The sequence below is a fragment of the Cherax quadricarinatus genome, chromosome 16 (assembly GCF_038502225.1).
Source record: "Cherax quadricarinatus isolate ZL_2023a chromosome 16, ASM3850222v1, whole genome shotgun sequence".
NCBI lineage: Eukaryota > Metazoa > Arthropoda > Malacostraca > Decapoda > Parastacidae > Cherax > Cherax quadricarinatus.
In genome coordinates this window covers 27,524,397-27,538,355 of record NC_091307.1, presented here as the reverse complement: position 1 = coordinate 27,538,355, position 13,959 = coordinate 27,524,397, and the positions used below count along the sequence as shown (strand labels likewise).

At 42.6% G+C, this 13,959-nt stretch overlaps 1 protein-coding gene across 1 annotated transcript in view; it reads right to left on the bottom strand.

The window, feature by feature from the left end:
- LOC128688783 (uncharacterized) overlaps positions 1-13,959 on the bottom strand; it is a gene marked incomplete in the record, with an annotated part of 102,696 nt that overhangs the window by 14,497 nt on the left and 74,240 nt on the right. The window contains 1 exon segment of the mRNA XM_070085525.1: positions 8,420-8,476. Within this exon segment, the coding sequence (XP_069941626.1) occupies positions 8,420-8,476 (57 nt within the window).

Below are 13,959 nucleotides of genomic sequence, written 5' to 3'. Positions count from 1 at the left end.
AGCCACATTGAAAGATATAATCAGATCAATGAATCTACCATTTTACAGAAGGCCGTTTTTCACTAAATAGTAGACCATAATACAAAATAAGATATTGTGTATATGGAATTCAGCAAATCATTAGAAAGAGTTCCAAAGAGCGACAAAGAAAGTAGCGGCACATGGTACAGGAGGAGAAATGTTTTCATAGTCCGACTCATGGTTGTGCGATAGGCAACAGAGAGTTTGCCTAAATAGAATGAAAGCAGAATGGAGTCTTTATTAGGACCCTTGATGTTCACAGTCTATAAACAGCGGTAGAAGGAAGATGAATGCAGACAAATATGGGTTTGTCGATGCTGCACGACGACCTGGATAGGTTGATATTGTGGTCGAAGAAGTGACAGCTGTGGTTCAATGCAGACCAATGTAAGGCACAAATCTTGGGTAAAGAAAATAAGGTAGATCTTAGACAAAGTGAAAGTAAAAGAAAATTGAGCTGTTCTCGTTAGCAGAAATTTAAAGCCAATACAACAGGGTATAAGTGTTGACAACAAAGCTAATAGCATTTTTGGCTTCATATTAAGAAGAATAAATTACAGATGTCAATTGGTTGTACTGCAACTTTTTATAACTTTGGCAAGGCTTCAATTGAGATTGTGGTGCAGAGTTGTGATCTTCATATTACAGAATGGAAATAAATGCCCTGGAAATTATAATGAGAAGGATGACAAAGTTGATCCCACGGATTAGAATCTTTACTACGAAGACAGACTGAAGGACTGAATCTGTACTCTCTGGGAAGATGTAGAAGTGACGTAGTAGTAGTAGTTAGAAGTACTAATAGTAGTAGAAGTAGTTAGTAGTAGTAGTAGTAGTAGTAGTAGTAGTAGTAGTAGTAGTAGTAGTAGTAGTAGTTAGTAGTAGTAGTAGAAATAGTAGTAGTATTAGTAGTAGTAGTAGTTAGTAGTAGTAGTAGTAGAAGTAGTAGTAGTAGTAGTAGTAGTAGTAGTAGTAGTAGTAGTTAGTAGTAGTAGTAGTAGAAGTAGTAGTAGTAGTAGTAGTAGTAGTAGTAGTAGTAGTAGTAGTAGTAGTAGTAGTAGTAGTAGTAGTAGTACAAGCAGTAGTATCACTATCAGTAATAGTAGTAGTAATAGCAGCAGTAGTAGTAGTAGTAGTAGTAGTACAAGCAGTAGTATCAGTAGTAGTAGTAGTAGTAGTAGTAGTAGTAGTAGTAGTAGTAGTAGTGTTAGTTGTAGTAGTAGTAGTAGTAGTAGTAGTAGTGGTAGTAGTAGTAGTAGTAGTGGTGGTAGTAGTGGTGGTAGTAGTAGCAGTAGTAGAAGTGGTAGTAGTAGTAGTAGTAGTGGTAGTAGTAGCAGTAGTAGTAGTAGTAGTAGTGGTAGTAGTAGTAGTAGTAGTAGTAGTGGTAGTAGTAGCAGTAGTAGTAGTAGTAGTAGTAGTGGTAGTATTAGCAGTAGTAGTAGTAGTAGTAGTAGTAGTAGTGGTAGTAGTAGTAGTAGTAGTAGTAGTAGTGGCAGTAGTAGCAGTAGTAGTAGTAGTAGTAGTAGTAGTAGTAGTAGTAGTGGTAGTAGTAGTAGTAGTAGTAGTAGTAGTAGTAGTAGTAGTAGTGGTAGTAGTAGTAGTAGTAGTAGTAGTAGTAGTAGTAGTAGTGGTAGTAGTGGTAGTAGTGGTAGTAGTGGTAGTAGTAGTAGTAGTAGTAGTAGTAGTAGTAGTAGTAGTAGTAGTAGTAGTAGTAGTAGTAGTAGTAGTAGTAGTAGTAGTAGTGGTAGTAGTGGTAGTAGTGGTAGTAGTGGTAGTAGTAGTAGTAGTAGTAGTAGTAGTAGTAGTAGTAGTAGTAGTAGAAGTAGTAGTAGTAGTAGTAGTAGGAGATGTGACATTTACGAAGCGCTTTGACCTCTTAGAATGAGTATACAACCTGATGGATTGCTGGACTGGCTCTTTAATATCATGTTACTGCTGGGTAGGCTCTCTTCCGTGATCCTTTGTAGATAGTTCTGTGTCCACACGCAAACAATCCTGATATCAACACATGAAGCAGAGTAATCAACGAGTGTATCAGAATTTGTAGAATTCAAGAATTCATGTTAGGAAATGTGCGACTGCTGGCGACATGGCTTAAAATCACACGATGCGGATGAAGTTTCCTCCTGGTGCAGAGGCTCGCTAATAGTCCATGGCAGTATATTGTGCTCTTGAGAAAGACAGACCGAGCACTATACATCAAAGTGTGTGTTTAGACAGTTCAAAGTAGCAGTATGAAGCTGCATTGGTGAATGCCATCACAAAGTATTGTGCCGAAGTCTAGTGGCAGTCTCACTGAGAGAGGAAGATGACCATCTGAGTAGTAGAGTAACCATGCATAAACTGAAAGAATATTGTGTGGAGGTAGAGGGGTAATGCCATCAGGTAAGGAACACATAGTGTCTTTATAACTATATGAAATACTGTGTTATAAAGAATATCCTGGACTGTTTCCTGATAACCAAGACGCAGACGCTGTGAACAAAGGAATTTCTCTACAGTATGAAGAAAGACGTCACAGTACCCTGGCTGTTTCACTTCACTTACTAACTCACAACTTGGAAATGAAAACTAGATGATGTTTTGGCTCGTTCTGTACCTACTGCTGTCAATTCGTGACTTGATATGGCGGCTCAGTATGATCCGAAATAACCTCCAGTTTTCAGTTCGAATTTGTAGGTAAGTAATGATTGTTTACGGTGTCAAAAGTGTCTCGTACTTCTCAATACCAGAGACCGAAGCTATGAACAGAGGAACATATCCACGGTATCACTCATATCTATTTCTAGATCGCTGAATTACCTGTTTGGGCTCATTCACTGTTAGTTTTATGTACGAAACAGCACCATTAGTGAAACTTATTTTTCTGGTTTGATAACACTAGTTAAAGAACCTTAACATATTTATATAACCGTGAATATACTGTAGAATGAAACATCTGCGACTTAACTTTACAAAGTTCTCACCTTTACATAAAGGCCGCAAACTAGATTTATATATATATAAAAAACGCACCATTTATTAGGAAAATATATTATTTTTTTATGTGAGACCTAACTGGTGGTTTCTCAATATATGAAGAGTGACAGATGATCTACAACTTGACACAAAGACTTTAATTATTAAAAATATAATTTTATATGGTTTATAACTGCTCTTGACTTGTTTTATCAGTAGAGTTTACTGCTGATTAAACTGCTCGACGTGAAACATTGAGACTATTTAACTACTGAATAATGACAACTTCCTTATCAAACGAAGATACAAATTGACCATACCCCGGCCGGGATTGAACCCGCGGCCAGAGAGTCTCAAAACTCCAGCCCGTCGCTCTGACCGCGGGTTCAATCCCGGCCTGGGTATGGTTTGTTTGCAATCGTGTCATTACGATTTCTTGAGTCATACAAATTGACTTTAGGAAATAAAGAGTTAATTATAATTTTATCAGATATTATTCATACAGGATTACATATTTCTATTTAATACATAATTCTAAAATAGTTATTAAAAAGATCTTCACATTAGTGAGTGAGCTTTAAAAGGCGCATGAGTTTCCCTGTTTCCTAATATCATGTTTATTTTTCCCCTATAATCTACCTTGTTCATAATTACTATTGCATTTGCTTCGTCTGCTTTCGTAAGACGAAGTCCAAGATCTTTCCTTAACTCATGGTATAACTTAACAAATCTTTGATGACAATTATGTTGTAGATGAGCTTTGCTCACACCTCTGCAACCATGTGTCCTCAAAGGCTTGTTAAGTTATACCATGAATTAAGGAAAGATCTTAGACTTCACCTTACGAAAGCAGACGAAGCAAATGCGATAGTAATTATGAACAAGGTAGATTATAGGGGAAAAATAACATATTAGAAAGCAGGGAAACTGACGTGCTCTTAAGGTGCAAGAAAACGACATGGGAGGAGGACCGGTGTGCTGCTGAGTGTCTGCTAGACGCTCTCATAACATGCTTTGTATACACAAATAAAAGCAAGTATATCTATTTATTAAAAGGTTTTCAATTTATCTACGAAATAAGGCTGCAAACATAGCACCTCGAACTACTTACTTTCCACAGCAATTATAGCCTACACACTTGTATTGAGTGGAGACCCATGTATGGATTGGACACACTTGTATGGAGTGGACACACATGTTTGGAGTGGACACACTTGTATGGAGTGGAGATACATGCATGGAGTCAACACGCATGTATGGCGTGGACACACACACACACACACACACACACACACAGTTTTAAGGCGAGGTATGATAGAGCTCATGGGGCAGGGAGAGAGAGGACCTAGTAGCAATCAGCGAAAAGGCGGGGCCAGGAGCTGTGACTCGACCCCTGCAACCACAAATAGGTGAGTACACACACATACACACCTGAATGGAGTAGACACTCACACGTAAGAATAAAGTGGACACACACACACACACATGTATGGAGTGAACACACACACACACGTGAATGGAGTGGGTACACATATATATAGTAGATATATCAGTAAAGGGTGAAAGCTTCGAGTACTCTGGTGAGTGATGTATGAAGCATGAGAGACGTCATGACTTAGTGGTAGCGGCAGGTGTCTGAGTACTGGTAAACAACCAGGAGACACGTATGGCAAGAGGCGCTAGTCAACACTCAGGCGCTAGTTGACACTGAGGCGCTAGTTGACACTGAGGCACTAGTTGACACTCAGGCGCTAGTTGACACTCAGGCGCTAGTTGACACTGAGGCGCTAGTTGACACTGAGGCACTAGTTGACACTCAGGCGCTAGTTGACACTCAGGCGCTAGTTGACACTGAGGCACTAGCTGACACTCAGGCGCTAGTTGACACTGAGGCGCTAGTTGACACTGAGGCGCTAGTCGACACTCAGGCGTTAGTTGACACTGAGGCGCTAGTTGACACTGAGGCACTAGTTGACACTCAGGCGCTAGTTGACACTCAGGCGCTAGTTGACACTGAGGCGCTAGTTGACACTGAAGGGTTAGTTGACACTGACGTGCTAGTTGACACTGAAGGGCTAGTTGACACTGAGACGCTAGTTGACACTGAGGCGCTAGTTGACACTGAGACGCTAGTTGACACTGAGGCGCTAGTTGACACTCAGGCGCTAGTTGACACTGAAGTGTTAGTTGACACTGACGTGTTAGTTGACACTGAAGGGCTAGTTGACACTGACGCACTAGTTGACACTGAGGCGCTACTTGACACTGAGGCGCTAGTTGACACTGACGCACTAGTTGACACTGAAGCGCTAGTTGACACTGAGGCGCTAGTTGACACTGACGTACTAGTTGACACTGACGTACTAGTTGACACTGACGCACTAGTTGACACTGACGTATTAGTTGACACTGACGCACTAGTTGAGACTGACGTACTAGTTGACACTGACGCACTAGTTGACACTGACGTATTAGTTGACACTGACGCACTAGTTGAGACTGACGTACTAGTTGACACTGACGCACTAGTTGACACTGACGTATTAGTTGACACTGACGCACTAGTTGAGACTGACGTACTAGTTGACACTGACGCACTAGTTGACACTGACGCACTAGTTGACACTGACGCACTAGTTGACACTGACGTATTAGTTGACACTGACACACTAGTTGAGACTGACGTACTAGTTGAGACTGACGTACTAGTTGACACTGACGCACTAGTTGACACTGACGTACTAGTTGACACTGACGCACTAGTTGACACTGACGTATTAGTTGACACTGACGCACTAGTTGAGACTGACGCACTAGTTGACACTGACGCACTAGTTGACACTGACGTATTAGTTGACACTGACGCACTAGTTGACACTGACGCACTAGTTGACACTGACGCACTAGTTGACACTGACGCACTAGTTGACACTGACGCACTAGTTGACACTGACGTATTAGTTGACACTGACGCACTAGTTGACACTGACGCACTAGTTGACACTGACGCACTAGTTGACACTGACGCACTAGTTGACACTGACGTACTAGTTGACACTGACGTACTAGTTGACACTGACGTACTAGTTGAGACTGACGCACTAGTTGAGACTGACGCACTAGTTGAGACTGACGTACTAGTTGACACTGACGCACTAGTTGAGACTGACGCACTAGTTGACACTGACGCACTAGTTGACACTGACGTACTAGTTGACACTGACGCACTAGTTGACACTGACGCACTAGTTGACACTGACGCACTAGTTGAGACTGACGCACTAGTTGACACTGACGCACTAGTTGACACTGACGCACTAGTTGAGACTGACGTACTAGTTGACACTGACGCACTAGTTGACACTGACGCACTAGTTGACACTGACGCACTAGTTGACACTGACGCACTAGTTGAGACTGACGCACTAGTTGAGACTGACGCACTAGTTGACACTGACGCACTAGTTGACACTGACGCACTAGTTGAGACTGACGCACTAGTTGACACTGACGCACTAGTTGACACTGACGCACTAGTTGAGACTGACGTACTAGTTGACACTGACGCACTAGTTGAGACTGACGTACTAGTTGACACTGACGTATTAGTTGAGACTGACGTACTAGTTGACACTGACGCACTAGTTGAGACTGACGTACTAGTTGACACTGACGCACTAGTTGAGACTGACGTACTAGTTGACACTGACGCACTAGTTGACACTGACGCACTAGTTGACACTGACGCACTAGTTGACACTGACGCACTAGTTGACACTGACGCACTAGTTGACACTGACGTACTAGTTGACACTGACGTATTAGTTGACACTGACGCACTAGTTGACACTGACGTACTAGTTGACACTGACGCACTAGTTGACACTGACGTACTAGTTGACACTAACGTATTAGTTGACACTGACGCACTAGTTGACACTGACGTACTAGTTGACACTGACGCACTAGTTGACACTGACGTACTAGTTGACACTGACGTATTAGTTGACACTGACGTACTAGTTGACACTGACGCACTAGTTGACACTGACGTACTAGTTGACACTGACGTACTAGTTGACACTGACGTACTAGTTGACACTGACGTATTAGTTGACACTGACGCACTAGTTGACACTGACGTACTAGTTGAGACTGACGTACTAGTTGACACTGACGTATTAGTTGACACTGACGCACTAGTTGACACTGACGCACTAGTTGACACTGACGCACTAGTTGAGACTGACGTACTAGTTGACACTGATGCAGCCAGTATGGTGGTTATTACAGTGATGGTCAGTGAAAGCAGCAACCGGTGTTTTTCACCGACACATTACTTAGCTACTAACTGGCACGTGTTAAGTGTATTTAGAATCATTATTGAGAACAGCAGAATGACTTCGAAAATAGTATTGAAATTAACAATGATGTCTGATATACCATTATTGGTGCTCATTTTCTATATAGTCTTACTCTGGAACAAATTGTTGGCTCTTTTTGTGTTCGCTTCTTGTCTCCCCTTCTTGCTGTGGGAGTCTAAAAATCATAACTAATTGGATTCTTTCTGCTTCAGACCCACTGTCTATGGATGTCTGTTCATTTACAACAACCAACTTTCCTTTCTCTCATGATATTTGAATATCTCAACATTGTATCCCATTCCTGTTCCTAGTTGCCCGTTTTGCAATGTACTCTTCCCCAGTACATACTTTGCTTAGTTTCTCTCCCTCCCATCTTCTCTCATTACCTGGACTTTCCTCTCTGCTTCATTCTGAATTAGTTTTATGTGACTTCCATATCCCTGTTCATACTGCATTCTAAGTTTTTAATTAGAAGATCGAATAGCTTTCTTGTTTCCTTCCAATTCTCAACATCTCATTCAGTTGTTTATCCTGTTTTACTCACTCGTGTGTGTGTGTGTGTGTGTGTGTGTGTGTGTGTGTGTGTGTGTGTGTGTGTGTGTGTGTGTGTGTGTGTGTGTGTGTGTGTGTGTGTGTGTGTGTGTGTGTGTGTGTGTGTGTGTGTGTGTGTGTGTGTGTGTGTGTGTGTGTGTGTGTGTGTGTGTGTGTGTGTGTGTGTGTGTGTGTGTGTGTGTGTGTGTGTGTACAGAAGACAACAAGTGTGAGAGAGGTGGAGAAGACAAGGAGTACAGTGTGACCCTGATGAAAGGACACACCACAACGTACACAATAATGAACTGAGAAGTACGTTTGCACGTAACATAGACATGGATGAACCAGGTAACACTTGTGCACGTAACATAGACAAGGATGAACCAGGTAACACTTGTTTGTGCACGTAACATAGACATGGATGAACCAGGTAACATTTGTGCACGTAACATAGACAAGGATGAACCAGGTAACACTTGTGCACGTAGCATAGACAAGGATGAACCAGGTAACACTTGTGCACGTAACATATACTTTACACTTACTAGCTCAACCCCACAGTATTGTTCTGTCCTACAAATCTCGCACTGGGAAGATCACCCCTGAAAAATTTTGATGCAAAATTGAAAAAGCAGACAATGGAAGAATGTTGAAAAGAAGAAAATAGTGAGTGCATTCCCTGCTCCCTGTATATGTTTATCATTGCTCGGACAAGTTGTGAGAAAAATATAAGTGAACTCAGGCAGGAGGAGGAAATTTCGAGTTATAGATAAATTACACCGTGCAATAAAAAAAAAAATATAAAGAATAAGAATTATTCTTTTTATTCTTTTTAGAGAGTACATTACGAGACAGATATAAGTTTCTGTATATCGCAAAGTTTGTATTTTGAGAGTGAACAAAATGTACCCGACTCTTTACAATGTATGCTTTATAATTTCACAGTTTCACGGCAGAGTGTTCAATGTAAAAAAAAAAAAATACCGTTGGGAGAGCATAACGCTGGGCCACCAGGTGACTCAGTCAGCCCAAGTACACTAAACATAACTAATTTTATTGTTACTATTGACCTTTTGGTCTCGTCAAACAACTGGTCAGGACAGTGGTCTACCAGGACTTCAATAACTGTTAGGAAAGTCTTCCAAGCTAAGGCCAAAATTATAATTAACATGAATATGAATTTCCACAAGTTCATCAGCTTAATTACAAGTTCACCAACTTAATTACAAGTTCACCAGCTTAATTACAAGTTCACCAGCTTAAAGCTGACACGGATTTTCAGATGACAATAAATGAGAGAATTAAAAGTTTGATATTCCTTTCAGAATATATGCAGACAACTGTAGGTCACTGGTTGGTCAAATGTAAGTCACTGATTGATCAACTACTGCAAAGTTACCAACGACTGGACTGCAACATTTGACTCGGGTTGCATTTCCTCCACTCACATTTGTCTTCTTTTTCTGACAACCTTTGTGACGGCAGTGACAAGACCGGAAAAAGATTCCTTTAAGATGTTGCAGTAATGTAACCACGCTACCAAGATAAATGCAATCCTGCAAAGCTTGTTGAATTTTGCCGGTTTTTGCAATGGGATCAGCCCTCCTGACAAAGGCAGGATAATTGTGTTGTTTACCGCTACTAAGACATTTCTCGTAGATGTTAATATGTAAAGCACTGATATACTCATAAATTTTTTATTGTTTCTTCTTTCACATTATTTGTATAGAGGAGTTTTGTATAATTCTAAATTATTGTCAAGAAAATGCGATATGCCTCGAAAAAACTACTTCCATATTCTGAATCAATAAAGCTGATTTAGTAAAGCGGACATCAAAATTTAAATTTAATTTTTTTTTTGTACAGGTTTACCAGCTACTGGATAATACAAGAGTTCTGAGCCAAGTGAACCTGGCATAGTCTATTTTGCCCATGATGGACGTGGCTCATATTCTGGGCACAATAAAACTTCGCTAGACAGTTTTAGAAGTGATATTATCATGGTCCAATACAATGATAATTCACAGTTATATATATATTTTGTTTCACTGAAGTGAAGGGACAATGTTATTAGTGCAAAACTTCTTGTTTTAACTGAGGTGTAAACACCTGAGCGATAGCTGTGAATATAGAACAAAAGGAGGAAAATATCAAAACAGAAGCCTAGAAAAAGTAAGGAATTCGACTCCTGGATATGATTACATATTAAAGACGAAGTAATATATTTAACAAGAAGGAAGACGTCGTCCAGGTTATGGGGATGAGACGAAGTGTTTAAATGTTGATTATTACACAAGGAAGGAAAGTAGCCAGGAATGTTACCTTCAGAAGTGTGCAGGTCGCGGCTCTGAGGAGACTTACTATAATAACGGTAACAACTGGGATAAAAGACAGAGAAAGGTTCATTGTGGTGCATGTAAATTGGATCACATTCACAGAAAACAGAATGAGGGAAGTATGGAAATAAAGTAAAGAACAAACTTTTCAGGAAATCAAAGGAAAAACTAAAGGAAAGTGAGTTACAACATTCAGAGGCTTGGATAACATAATATAATTATTAAAGGAGCGTTAACGGAGAAATAAAACCAAGTAATAAACGGGAGGGAAACTTAAGAGTGGAAATATACGAGGACTTAGAGGAAAAAACATGTGTAAGACACATGATAATGAATGAAACTTTACGACAAAAATGTAAAAGAGCCAAGTTATTCTCAGAAATGGTGAGCGCCTACCCGGAGGTCCGACAAGTGTTAGAAGCAGCAGCGACCCAGGCAGCGAGGTGAGAGGCAGCAGTACGATATACCAGGCAGGAACTAGAGAAAAACACCACCACAGTAATAATAACAAACAGCAAACTTACACAAATAGCAACTGAGAGAAAAAATGTAGTGATAGAAGCTGTGTACAAGCAATTACAAAGTAGAAAGAGAGGAGGCAGAGAGAGAGAGAGAGAGAGAGAGAGAGAGAGAGAGAGAGAGAGAGAGAGAGAGAGAGAGAGAGAGTGAGAGAGAGAGAGAGAGAGAGAGAGAGAGAGAGAGAGAGAGAGAGAGAGAGAGAGAGAGAGAGAGAGAAACAGACAGACAGACAGAGTTATAAATGCCGAGGACAAGAAAAAAATACTTTAGGTTATATTAATAAGTGAACACATGAAAGAAGATATACAGACTTGAAATTTGTATACACCTTACAGAGGATAAAACCTCTGAAGACACATCGAGGATGTATGGAGAAAGAGAAAGAGAGAGAGAGAGAAACATATAATAGAAGAAGTGATAAGTGAGTGGCCAGGTGAGATAATGGGACCACAGGAGGAGAGAAGACAGTGATATAAATGTCAGTGAATCAAACCTGATCACATTTCATCCTCCTGCTAATTGAGAGGACTGGTGTTCAGCTTAAGGTTTTATACGGAGATGAGAGAGAGATGTGAGGCACATTCAGATTTTACTTTTTCCCCTCACCTTCCTTCATGCATGAAGATCCATCCTCACCAGTAGTTATCTCACTACTCAGGCAACCAGTACATTACCTCACTACTCAGGCAACCATTCAGTCACCTCACTACTCAGGCAACCAGTACATCACCTCACTACTCAGGCAACCAGTCAGTCATCTCAGTACTCAGGCAACCATTCAGTCACCTCACTACTCAGGCAACCAGTCAGTCATCTCAGTACTCAGGCAACCATTCAGTCACCTCACTACTCAGTCAACCAGTCAGTCATCTCAGTACTCAGGCAACCATTCAGTCACCTCACTACTCAGGCAACCAGTCAGTCATCTCAGTACTCAGGCAACCATTCAGTCACCTCACTACTCAGGCAACCAGTCAGTCATCTCTCCACTCGGGCAACCATTCAGTCACCTCACTACTCAGGCAACCAGTCAGTCACCTCTCTACTCAGGCAACCAGTCACCTCACTACTCAGACAACCAGTTAGTCACCTCACTACTCAGGCAACAAGTCAGTCACCTCACTACTCAGGTAACCAGTCAGTCACCTCACTACTCAGGCAACCAGTCCATAACCTCACTACTCAGGCAACCAGTCAGTCACTTCATTACTCAGGCAACCACACCATCACCTCACTACTCAGGTAAAGGGTCAGTCATCTCACTACTCAGGCAACCAGTCCATCACCTCACTACTCAGGAAACCAGTCAGTCACCTTACTACTCAGGTAACGGTAACCAGTCAGTCATCTCACTACTCAGGCAACCAGTCAGTCATCTCAGTACTCAGGCAACCATTCAGTCACCTCACTACTCAGGCAACCAGTCAGTCATCTCTCCACTCGGGCAACCATTCAGTCACCTCACTACTCAGGCAACCAGTCACCTCTCTACTCAGGCAACCAGTCAGTCACCTCACTACTCAGACAACCAGTTAGTCACCTCACTACTCAGGCAACAAGTCAGTCACCTCACTACTCAGGTAACCAGTCAGTCACCTCACTACTCAGGCAACCAGTCCATAACCTCACTACTCAGGCAACCAGTCAGTCACTTCATTACTCAGGCAACCACACCATCACCTCACTACTCAGGTAAAGGGTCAGTCATCTCACTACTCAGGCAACCAGTCCATCACCTCACTACTCAGGCAACCAGTCAGTCACCTTACTACTCAGGTAACGGTAACCAGTCAGTCATCTCACTACTCAGGCAACCAGTACATCACCTCACTACTCAGGCAACCAGACAGTCACCTCACTACTCAGGCAACCAGTCAGTCACCTCTCTACTCAGGCAACCACTCAGTCACCTCACTACTCAGACAACCAGTTAGTCACCTCACTACTCAGGCAACCAGTCAGTCACCTCACTACTCAGGTAACCAGTCAGTCACCTCACTACTCAGGAAACTAGTCAGTCACCTCACTACTCAGGAAACCAGTCAGTCACCTCACTACTCAGAGAACCAGTCAGTCACCTCACTTCTCTGGAAACCTGTCCATCACCTCACTACTCAGGCAACCAGTCAGTCACCTCACTACTCAGGCAACCAGTCAGTCACCTCACTACTCAGGCAACCAGTCAGTCACCTCACTACTCAGGCAACCAGTCACCTCACTACTTAGGCAACCAGTCCAACACCTCATTACTCAGGCAACCAGTCAGTCACCTCATTACTCAGGCAACAAGTCAGTCACCTCACTACTCAGGCAACCAGTCCAGCACCTCACTACTCAGGCAACCAGTCAGTCATCTCACTACTCAGACAACCAGTGCATCACCTCACTACTCAGGCAACCAGTCCGCCACCTCACTTGTCAGGCAACCAGTCCAGCACCTCACTACTCAGGCAACCAGTTCATCACCTCACTACTCAGGCAACCAGTCCAGCACCTCACTACTCAGGCAACCAGTCCGTCATCTCACTAATCAGGCAACAAGTCCGTCACCTCACTACTCAGACAACCAATCCGTCACCTCACTACTCAGACAACCAGTCCGTCACCTCACTACTCAGACAACCAGTCCGTCACCTCACTACTCAGGCAACCAGTCCGTCACCTGACTACTCAGACAACCAGTCCATCACCTCACTACTCAGGCAACCAGTCCGTCACCTCACTACTCAGGCAACCAGTCCGCCACCTCACTACTCAGGCAACCAGTCCAGCACCTCACTACTCAGGCAACCAGTCCGTCATCTCACTAATCAGGCAACAAGTCCGTCACCTCACTACTCAGGCAACCAGTCCGGCACCTCACTACTCAGGCAACCTGTCCGTCATCTCACTAATCAGGCAACCAGTCCGTCACCTCACTACTCAGACAACCAGTCCGTCACCTGACTACTCAGACAACCAGTCCATCACCTCACTACTCAGACAACCAGTCCATCACCTCACTACTCAGGCAACCAGTCCATCACCTCACTACTCAGGCAACCAGTCCGTCACCTCACTACTCAGACAACCAGTCCATCACCTCACTACTCAGACAACCAGTCCATCACCTCACTACTCAGACAACCAGTCCATCACCTCACTACTCAGACAACCAGTCCATCACCTCACTACTCAGGCAACCAGTCCATCACCTCACTACTCAGACAACCAGTCCATCACCTGACTAC